Here is a 19205-nt window from a genome sequence, read left to right as displayed (position 1 = left end):
GTCTAACTGACCGACACTCTGATAGACTCATTATATCACTTTTATAGACTCATCTTACCCTTATAAATTCATTATTTTTCTTGAAATTGATTAGAATCATTAGAAAAACAATTTTTTGCATTTCCATATGCCTAACCAATAAATAACTTCTACTATTTCCCTAAAATTATATATTTTCACTTTTTCCCTGAAATTGAGTCATTTATCCTAATCTAATATAGACCCCCAGATTAATTTATATTTTCACTCTTTTTCTGAAATTATATAAATTGTGCAATTGAGTCCTTTATCCTAATCTAATCTGGACCTCCATCTTGATTTTCACTCTCTGTCACGCTGCCACGTGGCAGCCCACTAACCATCACCCCTATCTCTCTCTCTTTTCCCGAGTCCCTCTCGGACCCCTCACTCTCTCAGAGTTCTCAACTCTATCTTTCTCTCGAACTCTCGTTCTCTCACTCTATTTCCCCGATCGCACCCACACCCAGGCACACCCAAATCCGTCCACCACGATGCCTGCGTAGCATCTCCACCATCCTCCTGAACTCTCCCTCCCTCTCCTCCGTCTCTGGGAAGCACGGCAACGCGCAGAGGAAGCTCGGCTTCCCCGATCGCACCCATACCCAGGCACACCCAAATCCGTCCACCCCGATGCCAGCGCAGCATCTCCACCACCCTCCTGAACTCTCCCTCCCTCTCCTCCGTCTCTGGGAAGCACGGAGACGAGCAGAGGAAGCTCGGCTTCCCCGATCACACCCACACTCAGGCACACCCAAGTTTTCAAGTGAGATCCGACTAAACCCTATGTTGATTACCTCTTGCATGCGTGAAATCTGAAGTTTATATGTGAAATTGATGTTAAAAATCGTGTTTTTGCAAGGTTTTTGGGACGAAATCGGCTCGGGAATAGGCACACCATCTCCGACGTTCGGCTCGGAGTCCGATTGCACCGTTCAAAAAAATTTCGCGATATTTCCAAAATATCGCGATATTATCGATAATTTCGCGATATTTGGACGAAAACCATTCGGATACCACTTAAAATATCCATCCCCCGAAAAACCGATAATATCGACGATAGCATTTTCTTCCATGGTAATGAAAAAGCAAACGTTTATCGAAATGAAAGTTTTGCAGACACAACGACACGAGGGCAAATGTGTAATATTACAGATAAGTCAAAATTTCAGAATCTTATAAACCACAGCCGTACATAACGTCAACCAGCCGCCATCTGCCACGTGTTATGACCCAAAATCTAACCTGTCAACCCGTCACCCATAAACTTTCCATATTGCTTATCTTCCCCAGCTTTATTAACCCACTTTTCACCTGAGCCCCCGCTTTTAAACACCGTCACATTTACCTCAACATTGTGTAACAGTATAAGTGGTAGGAAATAATTTATGACATGTTTACTTAAATGAGTATCAGCGTTATTTTGAACTGTTATGCACGAATATAACATAATTATTTTTTATTCTCATTTTTATGCGTTTACGAACTGATATCGACTGTATTACATGGTTGTTAGAGCTATATTAAGAATTCAAAACTAAAAAAAACTTAAAGTTAAATCAATCACGAGAATAATGACCCGTTCATTCTCCTTTTCTGTTTCTGGCTTTCTTGATCCATGAATATTTTCATTCAACGTAAGCGACTTGTTAATAATTATACGATAAAAACTTTCATTTGAACGGATTTTGAATCTTTGGTTCAGTGAATTACAGCAGAATTTTGGAAATTTATAAAAATAGCATGAAAGAAGTATAAATTAGGAAAATGACCCAAGAGTGGAGGTATCGTTTTATTATATTTAATTTTGTTTTATAATATTATTTTCTGACATATGAATTGCACTGCTAATTTGACCTTTCGCTATCTGGATCTAGGGTTTCTCCTCGCGACGGCTCCCTTGTTCTTCTCCATCGTCACCATACCCTAGCTTTTAGCACCACAATTCAGAACAAAAATCCGATTCCATTTCGTAAACGCTGCATCATCAATCAAGGATCTAAGATCTTCACTCGAAAATAAAACCCTAATTTTTTTTCTTTTTTTTTTCCTACGAATTTTTGTGATTTAAAACCAAAATTGGGATTTTTTTTGGAGATGACGACGATGTTGAAAGAAATCAACGAAATTGATGTTTTTATTGAATGAAACTTTGATGAGAGATCAAAGGAGGGAATAAAATTTCTGAGTTTCTTTTTTTTTTTCTCTTCTTGGATGGTGTTTGGGCATTGAGAAAATTGGTGTTTGGCAAGTGAGAAAATGTATAAGTTCGTGTATAAAGGCGAAGATTTACTTGGGGAAGTAGAGATATATCCAACAGTGAACGAGAACAACAAGAATGTTCAGGATGTGTTGAAGGAAATCAGAATAAGCTATTTTTCTCAACCAAGTGAAAGATGTCCACCAGTGGCAGTGCTTCATACCATAAACTCCTCCAATGGAGTTTGCTTCAAAATGATGGAGTCAAAGACGTCGCCGTTGTCGTCTCCGGACACGCCGCTCTTTCTTTTGCACTCCTCCATGACTCAGGAGAACAAGGTATAGCAGCACAACCATTGAATTAAACTCCCACCTCCAAGAAAATAACAAAATTGCAGAAAAAAACAGATAAAAATTGAAAACCCATATTCTAATTTAACCCCTTTTAACTTTATAATGTTGTTACAGAGGACTCTGAACAATTTCACATGGACCAATTTTGAATTTCACTGTAAAGTTTGAAACTTTGGATGAACCCAGTAAAATTTTTGCCCCAAATTGCATGAGCTGTTTGAACTTTTAACTGTTTTGAACTGAAACTATGGACTTGATTTCATAGAATTGTAAGATGAACTTTATTCCTCAACTTACTGAGTTTAGTACAATGACAGAACGCGTTGATGTTGAGAATATACCTTATGGTTTTTTTTTTTTTTGTGATGGCTTGTTTCTGATCTTATTGTATATGTGCTTGCGGGATGCTGTTACATGTAGAGATGATGATTGCGTGAATTATTCATTTACGAGTATTGGATGATTTTGTTTTTGTTGTGCTCTAATTGGATGTTAGAGTGTTTAAGGAAGAACTGTTTTTGTTGTGCTCTAATTGGATGTTAGAGTGTTTAAGGAAAAACTCTAGAATTCTGCAGTACCAAGTTTTCAGTTTTGTTATATGTTGGAATGCAGCGTAGAGTCCTTTATAAAATGGAAACATGCAGTTGCCTAATTCTTATTATGGTTTGAACTTTATGTGTTAACGTTGATTGAAAAGTAAGTTTATTTTCTGCCTATGTTATCTGGAATGAATGGTACTTTGTGCAAACCTTGAGCCGTCATGCTTTTCTTCAGACTGCAGTAATGCCCCTAGGAGGGGAGGAGCTTCATTTGGTTGCCATGCAATCCAGGAATGGTGGTAAACAGTTCCCATGTTTCTGGGGATTCTATGTTGCATCAGGACTATACAATTCTTGCCTTGTCATGCTGAATCTTAGATGTCTGGGCATTGTATTTGATCTTGATGAAACACTCATTGTTGCAAATACAATGCGCTCTTTTGAGGATCGAATTGAGGCCCTACAGAGGAAGATAAGCACTGAGGTGGACCCACTACGTATTTCTGGTATGCTTGCAGAGATCAAGCGGTATCAAGATGACAAGTTTATATTGAAGCAATATGCTGAAAATGATCAAGTTGTTGATAATGGGAGAGTTGTCAAAACTCAATCGGAGGTTGTTCCAGCCTTGTCTGACAATCATCAACCTATTATTCGGCCTCTTATACGATTACATGAGAAAAATATTATACTGACTCGCATTAATCCGCAGGTATGTAATACCTTGTTTATTATCTTCGTCATCATTCCTCATTTGGTTATTTTGGTCAACATCTGCTTGATCCGGTTGTGTGGATGGTTTTGTTGTTTTCGCATTATCTGTCTTTTGTTTGTAGTAAGTCTCCGTACTCATCGTTATAAGGTGTCCTAAGTAACATAGGATTTCTGTCTTAGATTCGTGATACAAGTGTTCTTGTGAGGTTGAGACCTGCATGGGAAGATCTTCGGAGCTACCTGACTGCAAGAGGGCGCAAGCGGTTTGAGGTTTATGTTTGCACAATGGCTGAAAGGGATTATGCATTGGAAATGTGGAGGCTTCTTGATCCTGATTCAAACTTGATAAACTCAAATAAATTACTTGATCGTATTGTCTGTGTGAAGTCTGGTAACTGTTATATTTCGTTTATAAATTTTGTTTTACAATTTCACTGGAAGTCACATGCATTTCTCTGTTTAATTAATGGATTTCATATATTATGATAGGTTCAAGAAAGTCGTTGTTCAATGTCTTCCAAGAAAGCTTATGCCATCCTAAGATGGCATTGGTAATTGATGATCGCTTGAAAGTGTGGGATGAGAGAGATCAACCTCGGGTGCATGTTGTTCCTGCTTTTGCTCCGTATTATGCTCCTCAAGCTGAAGTAAAAGTCTTTGCTTTGTTTTATATGGATATTAACTTTTTAAACTGATCTATTGTCAAAAATGCACATTTTGCATATTTATTTATTTTCCTCTTTAGCTTGAACTCATCATACCTCCTAATATTACAGGCAAATAACACAGTCCCTGTCCTGTGTGTTGCAAGAAATGTTGCTTGCAATGTCAGAGGTGGATTTTTTAAGTAAGGAATTAATGTCTCTAAACTGTTTTCGTGTAAAGCCATGCTCTGTTTATGAGCAAAATAATGGTGTTCTGTTGGCATGACATCACCTTTTGGTGTGATAACAGAGAATTTGATGACAGTCTTCTACAAAAGATTCCTGAATTTTTTTATGAAGATGATATTAAAGATGTCCCTTCACCTGATGTGAGCAATCATCTAGTTTCAGAGGTTAGTTGGAACAATTTTATGATGTTCTTTTATTTATTTTTTAATGAAATTTCTCCCGAAAAATCTCCTCCACACCACAGTTGTCACAATATGATAATTCCACTAATAGATTTTGGTTGTTCAGGATGATCCTTCTGCTTTAAATGGAAACAGAGACCCGCTCACTTTTGATGGCATGGCAGATGCTGAGGTTGAAAGAAGACTGAAGGTATATAAAGATTCAGTATTTCCATTGATATGCGAACTTTCCACTTTGGATGAACGTTTTTGTGCATCTGCATATGCGAATTTGTTAAAGTTCATTTATTGGTTGACCTATTTCTGGCATGTAGGAAGCAACCTCAGCTGCTTTAACGGCTTCTTCGGTAGTCACTAACATAGATCCAAGGCTTGCTTCTCTTCAGTACTCTATGGCTCCTTCCTCTAGCACAACTTCACTGCCGTCAAGTCAGCAATCACCAATGACTTTTCCTAATATACAGTTCCCTCAGGGAGCTTCAGTGGTTAAACCGTTGGGTCATCTTGGCGCTGCAGAACCAAGCTTGCATAGTTCTCCGGCTAGAGAGGAGGGAGAGGTACCTGAATCAGAGTTAGACCCTGATACAAGGCGGAGGCTACTGATTTTGCAGCATGGCCAAGATACAAGAGAACCACCACCGAGTGAGCCCCCATTTGCTGTCAGACCTCCAGTACAAGCCTCTGTTCCACGGGTGCAACCGCGTCCAGGCTGGTTTCCAGTGGAGGAAGAAATGAGCCCTCGGCAACTGAGCCGGACGGTACCCAAAGAACTTCCATTGGATCCAGATCCAATGCAGATTGAGAAGCATCGACCTCATCATTCATCTTTTTTCTCAAAGGTTGATAATTCTATTCCATCTGATAGGATTCTTCAAGAAAATCAAAGATTTCCGAAAGAGGTATTTACACTTTGTTGATCTGGCTTTAATCCTATTTTGTTATGCTGAGTGATGGATGTTGCTTGTGACTGGATTGTAGACAAGACTAGTCCTAAAAGATTATTGTTTTGCAGGCATTTCATAGAGATGATCGGCTGAGATTCAACCATGCATCGGCTGGCTATCATTCAGTGTCAGGTGAGCTATGACATGCACAATTTACGATGATTTTCAGTTTATTTTATTTTATTTTGGTACAAATTCATTGATAGATGCTGCTTTAAAGGCTTGAACATTTTCCAAAAGTACTTTTACCATCAGCAGTGTACTATCACAATTTGCCTAGAGTTTCACATGTTTGGACTATACCATGGCAATGATTATTCTTTTTTGGAAGGTTATTAATTGAGTATTATTTATGCAATTGGGTTATCTTATCTTCTTTTTGAACTTTTAACCAAGTGGAATTTAATGGTTCTTGTCTTTCTTAAAATGTGTAACTAACAGTTGTTTTATTTATATGTAATTATTGTATATTATCATGAGTGTGGTGTAATATAACGGGGACATGAATTTGAAGGTGAGGAGATTCCCTTGAGTCGATCCCCTTCCATGAATAGAGATGTGGACTTTGAGTCTGGACGAGCTATATCAAATGCAGAAACTCCTGCTGGAGCCTTACAGGAAATCGCAATGAAGTGTGGAGCCAAGGTATTTTGAGCTGTTTGTGTTGCAGTAGAAAATTTACTCTTTATTTTTTGCATATATCAAAACCTCGTGTTCCACAGGTGGAGTTTAGGCCAGCTTTGGTTGCTAGCACGGAACTCCAGTTTTATGTTGAGGTACTTTTGATCTTTGGCTTACTACCTTATAATTCCACATTAGTTTCTGGGGTATCACGTTTTGAACGTATCTAACCATAGTTCAATGTTTTCTTGGCCAGAGTTAGGGATGTGTAAATAACTTAACTTGTCTTTGGAAAAATTAAACCATTCAGTAATAAGTCGTATTGTTTGTGACATTTGATGTAAATTTCAATTTTTGATATTTTAGGGACTTTATGTCCACAAGTTGATAACTTTGGTTTCGAGTGAAGAGGGAGCTAAGACAGGAAATCGCATTTGGTTTGTATTCTATTTCATAATAAAATGATGGTTTGCTTTTATGATCACATCTTAGTATCTTACTAAGTTTTGGTGATTTTTTTTAATTTTTTAAAGCAGAAATAGTAAATATGTGTGCACCCTATTCCATAGCAATACGGTACAATTGAATGGAGCATATCTAATTGATGGTAATGGGTGTAATTAGTGTTGGTAATCAGTTGTAAATGGGCCCAATAATTTGAATCAATGAATTTCATATGCCATGTAGGTCAAACTGTACCATGTAACTTATCACAGAAATTGTTTTTATTACTTTCTGATGTTGCATATTCCTTTGTTGGGGATGCCACACTTTAATTAGTTTATCCATTTTGCCTTTTGTAGGCTTGGTTTGCAGGAGAGAAAATTGGTGAAGGAACTGGTAAAACAAGAAGGGAAGCTCATTTCCAGGCTGCCGAGGGTTCTCTAAAAAACTTAGCCAGTAAGATTTCTTATTGCTGTATTTATTGCCACTAGCTTGGGCGATCTGTCATTCTCAATATTATTTTCATGCCTGTTCAAGTGGTTCTTGTACCGGTAAATTTATGCTCGACAAACTGATTTGATATTAGAGCAGTGATGGAACAAATTGACAACTAATTGATTTTTGACACATGTGAAGCCCACCTCAAGGCTAATATTCCATTTGCTTCTTTTCTTCCAAAAATTGAATGATGGCAAAATGTTCTAGGCAGCATTGTCCTTGACTGTTAAGCCACAAACACTACAATCTCTTACTTTCGATGGAAAAGGATATTGTGGAATTAAGTCAATATATGACATATTTTTAAGATCTATCTTCCGCTAAATATTTTAAACTCTCAAGTCTCTGATATAATCATACTGGAGCTGATCTTAGATGATTATTCTGCTGAATGAAGTGCTTTTGTAGCAAAAGCCATGGATGGAGGATCGAGGGGTTATTTTAAACTTTGTCAGCTTTCCATCAGGGGTTAAAGATGCCAGTCAATCAATTTTGAAAGTTTTTAACTGAACAATTAACTGTTGGAACAATATGAAACTACTGACTGAGGACCTACTGCACTAAAACAAAGTCAACTTGCTTATGAAATTATTGCATCTGTACTAGGGAATATTGTGTTAGCTTGGTTCTGTCCATAGATGGGAAAATATTATTGAGGTATCTCTCTAGTTTCCTTTTTTTTTTTTGTGTGTGAGACAATCCTGGACAACATTTTTGCAGATATATACCTTTCCCGCGTCAAGCCTGATTCTGTGCCTGTTCATGGGGAAATGAGCAAGTTTTCTAATGCTAACAACAATGGTTTTGTGGGTAATGCGAATTCTTTTGGGATCCAGTCATTTCCCAAAGAGGAGTCCCTGTCATCTTCAACTTCATCGGAGCCTTCTAGGCCACTAGACCCTAGGCTTGAAGGCTTCCAAAAATCTATGAATTCAGTCTCTGCCCTCAAAGAACTTGTAAGATTCAATACATGATAGTTTGCTAGTCTCTCTATCTTTTTTCTCTCTTATTTCCAGGTGCTGAATGATGTTATGATTATTGACGTTCCATAATTTTTCCTATTTCAGTGTATGATAGAGGGCCTTGGTGGTGTAGTTTTTCAACCGCGACCTCCACCTTCAGCTAATTCAGTTGAGAAGGATGAAGTGCACGTACAGGTTTGTATTTGCCATGATTACATGCTTCATTATTCTGAATAACATTTGAGTTTTGTCTTGAAGCATATTTCTTTTCTCTTTCTGCCCCCTTCCTTTCTTTATAATTCTCTATCATTATAATGTTGCAGGTTGAAATAGATGGAGAGGTCTTGGGAAAGGGGATTGGGTTGACGTGGGATGAGGCTAAGATGCAGGTAATTTTTCTACCGGTCCAATTCGGAGTACCCTTTGTGGTGCCTAGTCTTTTTGAAATGTCATATCTGTCCACCTAAACAATCTTTTCCTTAGGCCGCTGAAAAGGCGCTCGGAAGTCTAAGATCAACTTTATTTGCTCAGAAACGTCAGGGTTCTCCAAGGTGTGTGAATTCATCAGCTGCGAGTGTGTAATTATGTTTGCCAATTTTTTAATGAAGTTTGAACTTTCGTTGGATCAAGCAGCCCAAAGTGAGCCAATAATTCAGTTGGCTCTATTTCGTAGCTCTTGGTGCACATGACATGAAAGCTCTTGCAGCTTTGATTAGTTTTACAGCTCCAGCCAACAAACTAAAACTTATGAGGATAATTGAAAATTATACGTCGCTTTAAATTTTAGCAAAACTTTCTTGCTTTCTGTATTGACTTTTTGCAGAATATCAAAATAATATGTAGGTTGAGACCTTTTCCCTTTTTTCTCCTTGTAAATTTTGTTAGTTGCTACTCTCTCTCTCTCTCTCTCTCTCTCTCTCTCTCTCTCTCTCTCTCTCTCTCTCTCTCTCCCTCCCTCCCTCTCCATATATATTGTGTATTCTTCCCTTCTAATTTGGTGTTTCTGGTAAAAAGGTCTTTCCAAGGGATGCCAAATAAACGAATGAAGCAGGAGTTTCCACAAGTTCTTCAACGGATGCCCTCTTCTGCTAGATATCCGAAAAATGCTCCACCAGTTCCCTGAAAATCATACCACCATTTCATCCCATTTTGGTATAGCTACTGACATAACGTCTTCCGTACATATTATATAGAAGGGCGAGGACCATGGAGCCGTAGCTGCTTAATTGTGGACAAGATTGAGCTTGCAGCTTCGTTACAGATTCTTCTGAAAGAACGGGGAGGTGCTTGTCAGGTGACTACAGTCCTAACATTCTTGTGGTTTTCAGTCATTGTTGTAACGATTTCCCCCCCCACAACCAAATGCTTATAAGCCTCCTTGCACGTTTTCGGAAGGCAATGCCGTGTAACTCCTTTTTTGTGTGGTTGATGCATTTCTTCCAAGACTTTCGAAAGTGCCTATCTAGGTAGGATTGACAGTGTATTGATGTCTAGTTACCGGAAGTAAACAGGACACGGAGGCTTCGACGTCTGCCTTTGGCTATGCTCAGAGTTGCGGCTATGTAGTCCCGGCACGCTCTAAGCATCGATGGTTATTTCAGTCCGATTGCCAGTTTTCTTTCGGTGTCCATCTCTGCAAAGATTGGGAGTATAAGAAAATGTCAGTCTTCTGGGATATGTTACTTGAGGTGGAACTGCTTACTGATGTAAATTGAGCTAAATGTAATATGGTTTTCGCTTACCGTCGACGGAATGGAAATTTTGTTACCAGTATTGCGTTAGTTGATAATTTTTTTTTAACAAACAATATTATCTGAGGGGGTAAGGGAGTGGACTAAGCGTCACAATGCGGTTCAAATTTACCTTTGGCGAGAATCGAACTTAAGATCTTTCGCTTACAAGTAAAGAAAAATACTACTAGATTGTAATATTAAGGATCGCGTTTGTTGATGTTGTAATGAATCTGGTAGCATCCTCACATAAGTGCAGGGTGTGGCATGAGCATAAAATGCCCCCGTCACGTGAGGAGAGAGAAAAAAAGAGAGGGAGATACACATATGACATGAAAGTTAACAATTAATAAAAGGTTTTTTAGCCAAAGTAGTTCTTGACATTCTTGATATTGAAAATTGATAGAATCAGTCTCTGAGTTTGTCCACTGTAAATCATTTTATTATTTTATGAAAAAATATGTTAATATTCACGTTAAGTGAAAGAGTTGGTTTGACAAGTATAGTCTTAAAAAGGTGGTCATGGTCGTTTTATGTGATAATTTAACGAAGATTTTGACATATTTTTCACATAATATAATGGTTTAGAGTAATACTATTCATACCACATTTTTATACTACATTTCTGTATCATATTAGGTTGTATCTGATGTGGACAGCCACATCATTTGAAAAATTTGCAAAACACAAGGAAATAAAGGAGAAAGAATCCTCGTATGCCACAATCATTATTTAATTAACTAGTTTTTTCTTAATTATTAGTTTATTAAATAATGAACTAAATTTAAAAATCTGATTAATTCAAATGATGTGATTGTCTACATCAAATGCTACGTGTTATGAAAATGTGGTACAAAAATATGGTATGAATATCATTACTCAATGGTTTAAGGTAGATAAACTCAGAACTACTTTTGTTAAATTTTATTGTCAAATATCAAAATGAAGAATTATGTCAATTTTAAATGCAATTTAATAATTTTAAAAGTATTACTAAACAATAGATCAATATATATATATATATATATATATATATATATATATATATATATATATATATGTAGCGTAAAAAAGTGGTAGTCCGAACGTCAGTCAAAATTTACAGCGAAATTTGACAAGACCAAAAATTAGAGCTTCTTCCATTAGTTTCCAATTAAAACCTCTTTCTTTCCCTTTCAAAATATTTCCACTGAAATCCTCTTCAGACAGAGAGAGACAGAAATCACCGCCGCCAAAAATGGCTTCCTTCGACGCTTTCAGCGTGGACGGCGACGATCTTCATGCCCCTAACAGCCAATTTGACCAGGACGAAGTCGTCGTCGAGAGCTACGCCGACTACGGCTCCTACACCGACCACGGCGCCGCCACCGCCGCCCCTGACTCCCCGGATGTTTTCGGATTCGACGGTCCCGGCTCCAACTACTCCCACTCCACTCCCTTCGATTCAGCTCCAGTTGAGAACGGCGACGGAAATGGTTACGGCGTTGGCGAGAACGGAATCGACGATGGCGTCTTCACATCCGACGGTCCCGTGCTCCCGGAACCTAGCGAGTTTGTCGAGGAAGGTTCCGCTCTTCGTGAGTGGCGGCGGTAAGATCCGGATCCGATTCGCTTTTTTTGAGAAATCTAGTTGCTTGCTTTGTGAGCTGCTGCTTTAGATCTGTGAAATTCTGCATCCGTTTGATCTTAGATTTTGAGCTAAATATAGGTGTCTGTATTGAACTATTGTTAGATCTGTGTGATTTCTTGTAGTTGTGATCACTAAAAGGTACGGTTGTTAGTTCTTTAGTTGCGATTTTTCGAGAAAGGTTGATCAAATCGTTAAGTTTATGCGGTTCTTAAAGACATAGATCAGCGATTGATTGTGTTTGTGTAGTTTGGAGCTGCTTCTAAACCGAATTGTAGTGCTTTTCGAGTCAAATTTAGCGTTTCGGAATGAGGATTGCTATTGATTTTCTTGGATCTGATTGCCAGAAGGAAATTTTTTTGCTTTCAATGAGAAGAATGAGTTCACAGAACCGAGCGCAATGTTGTTCTAGGATTCATATAGCCGACCCCACTTAGTGGGAAAATGCTTTATTGTTGTTTTAATCATAGAAGAATAAGTTCTTTCTTTCTTTGCTAGACTTGCTAGTGAGTTATTTGCAAAATTTAGTTTCATTTGAGGTTAATCAAACTTCATCGGAGTTTTTATCAACTCAATGACGAAAAAGGGTGGTTCAGTTTTTCCATCAAATCCAATCGGATGGTCATTAGGAAAAAAGTCTTGGGTATAACAGTTGAACTACAACAAACTAATAATGAAATAACAAATTTGTCATGTTTGTTGTTCAAAACGACAACGGTAAGTTGATTGTAGTCATTCAAAATGACAACGGTAAGTTGCTTTAGTGATTTGTGCACGCATTGGTCGATCTGCACAAAAGTTACAAGTTAGCTAATGGTGTTATTTTTCCGCTAGAATATTAATGACCTAACTTGACTTTTCTGGTACAGTCAAAATGCCATCCTGCTTGAGGAGAAGGAGAAGAGGGAGAAAGAACTGAGGAACCAAATTATTGAAGAGGCTGAGGAGTTCAAGCGTGCATTCTACGAGAAAAGGAAGCTTAACGTTGAGACCAACAAGGTCCAGAACAGAGAAAAGGAGAAGGTAAGTATTGGAATGCCCGCTTTTTGACTACCGGCTGTGGTTTTTTGTTCCTAATGCTAAAAAGTTGGTTTATATGTTGAGCAGTTGTTCTTGGTTAATCAAGAGAATTTCCATAAAAACGCTGACAAGCAAAGTTGGAAAGCAATCGCGGAGCTCATTCCTCACGAGGTTCCCAACATTGAGAAGAGGAGAGGCAAGAAGGATCAGGAAAAGAAACCAGGGATCCAAGTCATTCAAGGCCCAAAGCCTGGAAAGCCCACTGATCTTTCGAGGCTGCGGCAAATACATGTGAGGCTGAAGCATAAAACTCCACCACACATGATTCCACCCCCACCCGCTCCAGCTAAAGACGCCAAAGATGCCAAAGATGGGAAGGCTCCGGCCAAAGATGCCAAAGATGGGAAGGTTCCGGCCAAGGATGCAGCACCAAAAGCTAATGCGTCTGCAGAAGCTGAGGTGCCCGCTTCAGAAGCCAAGGATGCCACCTCCAATGGTTCTTCAAACGCTCCCGAACAAGCCACTCCTGCACCTGCCGAGGAACTCGCTGCTTAATTCGAACCCTTCCATATTTTTTTTTGGAGATTGTAATTAACTATCGGCTACAAATCGCCAGCCTCGTTTGCTACTTATTATCCGAATATTGTAATATTTGGCCTCCATTAATTAGTGTTTAGGTTTTAATTGTGCAGGCCTTTATATACATTCGTGTTTGAATGTGTTGTGCTTGGGATTTGAGATTTGGAATTTTCGTTGTTTGCACACATTTTATGAATATTTACTTTTTTGGATCAGCAGACGCGTTGTGATGAACTGCATCCATATTTTTGTGAGGAGTACAAAATTTTGAATTAAAAGAGTAGATTCCATCAACCATGATACATACGATCATCTTGCTTGATGTTTACGGATTTAGCCAAATTGGTTAGAGAAATTGTGTTTCCGTTTTTGCATTTAAGTTCGAAATTTGTTTAAATATTCATGAATGACGTATACTGTATGGTGTGAAATTTTTCAGGGATCCTAGGGATCTCGTAATCAGGACCTTTCATCATACATCGTGCGATCAGAAATTATTTTAAAATTTAAAATTAAGTGTAAATAATACCTAACAAAAATTGATCGCACAATATACGATGAATGATCGTGATCACGGAATCCCTGAAATCTCCATGAAAACTTTTCCATTTTGCAGGGATCTTTTATAACTACGCCTCTCAAAACTTTCTTAGATAAAAACCATATGAAGCACAACTTTGAAAAATAAAAATAAAAATACCCTCCGACTCAATTGTTATTGCATCCAACATTCTTGCTGTTGTCGAAAGCATCTATTATGTATATATATGGGAATTGATCCGTGACAATATTTTTGACACTTGTTTTTGTGAGGTAAGTAATTTATTTTAATGATCTGAAATGTCTATCTTTTAAGTCTTTCGTCAAAAATCATGTCTATCAAAAAACATCAAATCTGAAACCATATGACCGGTGGACTAAAGTTTAGGGTCTATTTGTACAATCGTATTCGTACCATTTTCTTTAATGAAAATAAATTATAGACTCTGCTCAAACCACCCTCTCCCTACTCAAAATGGCTAAAAAGAAAAGAAGAAAAAAAGCGTGTAAAATGGTTGACAAAAATTATCAACTGTTGAATAATTTGTTGCGGACTTGCAGATAATTTCATCTTCGTCTTCCTCTGACTCACAATTACATTGTTCTTCAGCGAGGTGTTACTTGAGTTATAGTGTCGGGGACGGAACTCATCTGACTGGTAGTGGTTTCGGAAAATGACTTTTTACCTGAAGGTCCGCTCAGGCTCCCTGAACTGTTGAAGAAACCTGGGGCTGTAAGTTGTTTCTCGTTGAGTCTTATGTTTCTCGAGAGCATGTCAAGAACCTGGCTCATCTTTGGTCTTCGGTTTGCTGCTGCTTGGGTGCAGAAAAATGCCACCTTCATGTACCTAAGGACTTCTTCCTCCGGAAATTCCCCCATCTCCGGGTCAGCTAGCTCCAATAGTCTCCCTTCTTCATGGAGCTGCCATGCCTATCGAAGAAACGAAAGAATTGTAAAAGGAAGCAGAATAAGACTGCGAGTATGATCGTGGAAAAGAACGTAAATGGAAAATGAAATAAGTCCATATGACCTCAACAGCTACAAAGTGTACAAAATCGCAATATAAGATTGCGCGTATGGTCAAGGAAAAAATTAATGAATCTGATATGCCAAGAATTTTGTCGAAAAATGGAAATAAACAACGCACCCATTCAAGCAGAAACTTTTCTGCCCCACCCCAGTCTCCCTTGGCACTGCTTCTTCCACATACTATTTCAAGAACGAGAACCCCAAAACTGTAAACGTCGGCCTTGAGGGTTAACTGACCTCCCAATGCATATTCTGGTGCCAAATAACCACTGAAAAAATGAAACTAAAGCATAAGCAGCTACATAAACTCTCTCTATAATCTCCTAAGTGAATTAAGCAAGGAAAAATTGGAAAATACAATGCAACATAAATTCCTAACTGAATCAATCAAGGAAACTGAATCAACTAGAAATATGAAAGTAACGTACGTTGTGCCCGCAATCCTTGTGCTGATATGAGTGATATCATCAGGGAAGAGTTTAGCCAACCCAAAGTCTCCGATTTTCGGGTTAAATTCTCTGTCTAAAAGTAAATTACTAGCCTTGATATCTCTATGTACAATATGTGGCACCAGTTCTTCATGAAGATACGTAAGACCCCTGGCAGTACCCAAGCAAATGGCTGATCTTTTTTCCCAATCCAGTTTGATGGTTCTACTCGTTGGACCTACAAACAAAAGGAAAACAAATTAGACTTATGGTCCATCCTTGTGTATTGTGTACCTACAGTTTTCTTTACATGCTAAAAAATTTATCCATTTACCTAATAATGCATGATCAAGGCTTTTATTCTCAACATATTCATAGACCAAAACTCGATCAGCTTCCTGAACACAGCACCCAATCAACTCAACAAGGTTTGGATGCCGGACATTTGAGATAGTGTTAATCTCATTTAAGAATTCACGGACTCCCTGCTTCGACTGAGCAGCAAGTGTCTTGACAGCAACATGCTTTCCACTTGTCAGGGTTCCCTAGCAAAACGCAGCTAAACTACTAAGACAATATGAAATGTCATGGACAAAAACCATCTACATATTTTGATTAATGCATAATCATTATTAAAGTTTGTCCTTTGAAATGTAAGACCAGCAACGAAAGCTTGGAAACTAGGAAATAGAAATTACTGTCTAGAAACGTCGCAGAATTCAATCCAAATTGGTGGCTAACATTCTTAATCACCGCATGATCTAAAGCAAAATCATAACAACAACAACAACAACAACAAAGCCTTTTCCCACTAAGTGGGGTCGGCTATAAAATCATAATACTAGGAAAATACAAAATCACTATTTTTCTCAAATCTTGAACTACAGGTGAGAGTTTTTAGCAGACCAAACATTGCATCTATGTGTTAGAAAAACATACGGATAGAACTTGAAGTGTTCTTAAAACGCAAACCCAATTGCTTGATATTTTGAGCCAACTCATTAGTCATTGCAACAAATTTGGAATCGAAAACAACTAACATAATTCGAACCACAGATATCATGAATTCTCTATAATTGGTGCAAACTTCCCAATTATAACTATTACAAGACAAATGCATAATCTGAGTACCTTGTACACAGTTCCAAAACCGCCTCGCCCGATCTTGTTACTCGGATGGAAATTATCCGTCGCAGATCTTAATTCATTGTAAGAGAAAGCCTTGATATTTTCCAGCACATTCTCTATGCAACACACATAACAATCAATCAATCACAATAACAATGATGATCCGCAGAATCCAATGAACAAAAAAGCCACAGTACGGAGGTAAAAAAAAAATAACAAAACCAGAAAGTGGGAACATTTAACCATGTCCGTACCATCAAGATCATGGCCAAATTGACCAGAACCAGATTTCCTTTTCCTCTTCTCAGCAACCGAAGCACCAAAGCAGCTGCAACGCATATTAACTTGTCCACAATAATCAAATCCTACCTCCTGTGTTCTCTCAAATTTACAGAAAAATAGCTCCCTTTTGATCAGAGAGCCCTCCCTAATCAGATTTGGACCGACCCATGTTGCCAAAATCCTAAATTTCACAACCAAATAATCACAAAAACTTCCTCCAAACACCAAAAGTTCAAACTAATAAGATTTGAATATTCGAAAAAACCCACCTCGTGGATTTGCAGATTACCAATCAAGTTTTGATGTCCTGATGCCCTTTAGCATCTGTTTCTGTCAGCAACCATGGAGAGCGAGAGAGAGCTTGAAATTCTCAGTTAAAAAAATATATATATAAAAAGATGCAATCTTTTATAATATCAAAAGGGAAAAAAATGAAAAAGGAGAAAGCTTTTGGTGGTCGTCCCTCTTGGTATTAAAATGCAGGTTTAGGTGTGATTTGTGTATTCCGTTTACCTTAATGGGCGGGCGGAAACGGAGCTGAAGACTGGTACTTGTGTTCCCATCTCCATTACTGTTTCTGCTCAAACTTGAAAGCGACCATTTTCTTTTTTCCCTCTCTTTTTTTTTTTTTTTTTTGTCAACCTTCTCTTTTCTCTCTCTCTGATTTTTTTGCTCCTCATAATTTGCGTCTGGTAATTAATTGACATCAATATTCCATTTTGCTCTGCACACAATGACATCATTATTCCTTTTTTCCTCCTTTCATGGAAACATCGCAACCATTGTACTAAGTTCTGGTTCGGTACTGGGATACTTTTATAAAAAGTAAGTATAAAAAAAAACTGAACTTAAAAAGGTGTTTGGTAAACACTTAAAAACAGCTGATTTTCAAAGTTTTGAATGAAAAAAAACTGAAAATGTGAAACAGCAGAAATGAGCTTATTCTCACAGTATAACAGAAGTAGTTTTTTTCAAAGCACAGCAATATCAAACCAACCCTAAGTTACAAACATATAACATAGAACAACTTACATAGTATTGATACATCTAAATTCTTTTTCCTACTAAAAGCATATCTAATGCATTGCGCATAGGCTGAATCTAGCGCCCCAAATTGTGGATATAGCCTAATTTTTCTTTGTTTCGTTATAAAAAAAACACGTTTAACATATTTTATTTAGGAAAAACAACATTCATTAAGAATAAATAAGTCAATAAATAATATTTTATTTATGTACTGAAACAAACTTCATATTGTAATAAGTTAAAGTTTTTCTCGGTCCTATCTTAAAAAAACATGCGTCTGCATCGTTATAATTGTTAATGAGTGTAAAAATATGCAAGAAAGAAAATACTTAGCGTCCATGGAATCTTATTTAGGAAATACAACATTCATCAAGGATAAATAAAACAATTAATAATATTTTTAACTACACATCAATTAAATTGGTTTGGTCCCAACAGTATAACTTTACAAAGGTTTTACTGTATTTGTATGAGTTTGTAAATGATTTTCTTTTTAGTAATGTTGAATGAGTTCATTGTTCCTTTTTGCTATATATAAATTTTGAACGATTTTGTTTTGATCCCTGAAAAAATAATTTTTTCTTGAAATATGGTTTTGAATAATTAAACAGCTCAGAATATGTAAACAAACAAAAAATAAGATGAAATGGATTTGTTAGACTAATTAATTAGGGTTAATTTATTAAAAACCACTTCCAAAATTTGTTGTCAGTTCTTGACCGACCACCTATGTTAAAGCAATTTACAGCATGCAATACCATTTATAATTAATCATTCTCTCTCTTTCTAGCCTCGTTCATTTTTAACACATGCAAGCAAATGCAACTAGTCTATATTTTTCATATAGGATGGTTTTATCTATACATTTTATTTTACCTACTACATTTCCGTATGAAATCAAGGAAATCGGATCCCAAAAGAATTTATCATTTAAATGTAAATGCAAAGCTTTTTGCTCTAGTAATTAAACTCGCCATTTGTCCATGTTTTAATCGCGGAACCATAATTTTTTCACAATTAGGCGTGCAAATGAAACTTCATATAAAATGGTTATTGAGATTTGCATAACTCCCCGCTTTGGTCATTAAGATTTGAAATCAATATAATTGGTCCATTTGAGTTTGTCCACCATCAATCATTTTAATAATTCATTGAAAAATCTCCATTAAATAAAAATAGAATGATCAAAATACTCTTATTTTTGTCAAATCATTTTGGCCCATTATTTATTAAATTGAGGGTATATTTGTCATTTTGATCCGTATTTAACATAATTTTGTACAGAATGACCAAAATGATTAATGGTGGACAATCTCAGATACCACTTCTATTAATTTCAAATTTTACGGACTAAAATGATGTGTGATACAAATCTCATAGACAATTTTGGCTATAAAGCCTTTTTTTTTTTAAGATTGACTAAGGTGATGTGTGACACACACACACAC

The 19205-nt window shown here is 37.2% G+C and overlaps 3 protein-coding genes across 3 annotated transcripts; 2 read left to right on the top strand and 1 right to left on the bottom strand.

The window, feature by feature from the left end:
- The first annotated feature begins 1699 nt into the window (after positions 1–1699).
- On the top strand, positions 1700–10141 carry LOC103434773 (RNA polymerase II C-terminal domain phosphatase-like 1). The gene is made up of 18 exons (XM_008373125.4): positions 1700–1802; positions 1896–2556; positions 3346–3822; positions 4005–4215; positions 4314–4471; positions 4601–4671; positions 4779–4881; positions 5006–5089; positions 5214–5798; positions 5912–5975; positions 6358–6488; positions 6566–6619; positions 7268–7364; positions 8127–8362; positions 8474–8563; positions 8692–8757; positions 8852–8919; positions 9383–10141. The coding sequence occupies exons 2-18, from the start codon at positions 2278–2280 to the stop codon at positions 9489–9491; spliced, it is 2883 nt and encodes a 960-aa protein (XP_008371347.3). The 5' UTR covers positions 1700–1802; positions 1896–2277; the 3' UTR covers positions 9492–10141.
- Positions 10142–11136: 995 nt separating this feature from the next.
- LOC103434772 (clathrin light chain 1-like) lies at positions 11137–13539 on the top strand. The gene is made up of 3 exons (XM_029103207.2): positions 11137–11688; positions 12595–12748; positions 12833–13539. The coding sequence occupies exons 1-3, from the start codon at positions 11336–11338 to the stop codon at positions 13298–13300; spliced, it is 975 nt and encodes a 324-aa protein (XP_028959040.1). The 5' UTR covers positions 11137–11335; the 3' UTR covers positions 13301–13539.
- Positions 13540–14220: 681 nt separating this feature from the next.
- Positions 14221–17411, bottom strand: LOC103434770 (cold-responsive protein kinase 1-like). Its single transcript, XM_008373122.4, has 8 exons — positions 17245–17411; positions 17001–17061; positions 16704–16912; positions 16453–16565; positions 15656–15866; positions 15322–15559; positions 15012–15162; positions 14221–14794 (listed from the first exon to the last, which is right to left on the bottom strand). Exons 3-8 carry the CDS (start codon positions 16786–16788, stop codon positions 14471–14473), a joined length of 1122 nt encoding a protein of 373 aa, XP_008371344.1. The 5' UTR covers positions 16789–16912; positions 17001–17061; positions 17245–17411; the 3' UTR covers positions 14221–14470.
- Between the last annotated feature and the right edge of the window lie 1794 nt (positions 17412–19205).

Source organism: Malus domestica, chromosome 05 (genome assembly GCF_042453785.1).
Source record: "Malus domestica chromosome 05, GDT2T_hap1".
Classification (NCBI taxonomy): domain Eukaryota; kingdom Viridiplantae; phylum Streptophyta; class Magnoliopsida; order Rosales; family Rosaceae; genus Malus; species Malus domestica.
Note: the sequence above shows the minus strand (reverse complement) of the source record. Positions and strands in the feature narration are given on the sequence as shown.

Excerpts from the sequence above, each read along its gene's own strand:
- LOC103434773 (XM_008373125.4), top strand. The coding sequence starts at position 2,278 with ATGTATAAGTTCGTGTATAAAGGCGAAGATTTACTTGGGGAAGTAGAG. Across the intron at positions 4,882-5,005 it reads GCAATCATCTAGTTTCAGAG|GATGATCCTTCTGCTTTAAA; the intron begins GTTAGTTGGAAC and ends TTGGTTGTTCAG. Across the intron at positions 5,090-5,213 it reads AGGTTGAAAGAAGACTGAAG|GAAGCAACCTCAGCTGCTTT; the intron begins GTATATAAAGAT and ends TCTGGCATGTAG.
- LOC103434772 (XM_029103207.2), top strand. The coding sequence starts at position 11,336 with ATGGCTTCCTTCGACGCTTTCAGCGTGGACGGCGACGATCTTCATGCC. Across the intron at positions 11,689-12,594 it reads GCTCTTCGTGAGTGGCGGCG|TCAAAATGCCATCCTGCTTG; the intron begins GTAAGATCCGGA and ends TTTCTGGTACAG. Across the intron at positions 12,749-12,832 it reads AGAACAGAGAAAAGGAGAAG|TTGTTCTTGGTTAATCAAGA; the intron begins GTAAGTATTGGA and ends TATGTTGAGCAG.
- LOC103434770 (XM_008373122.4), bottom strand. The coding sequence starts at position 16,788 with ATGCGTTGCAGCTGCTTTGGTGCTTCGGTTGCTGAGAAGAGGAAAAGG. Across the intron at positions 15,867-16,452 it reads GTTTTGGAACTGTGTACAAG|GGAACCCTGACAAGTGGAAA; the intron begins GTACTCAGATTA and ends GCGTTTTGCTAG. Across the intron at positions 14,795-15,011 it reads AAAAGTTTCTGCTTGAATGG|GCATGGCAGCTCCATGAAGA; the intron begins GTGCGTTGTTTA and ends TTTCTTCGATAG.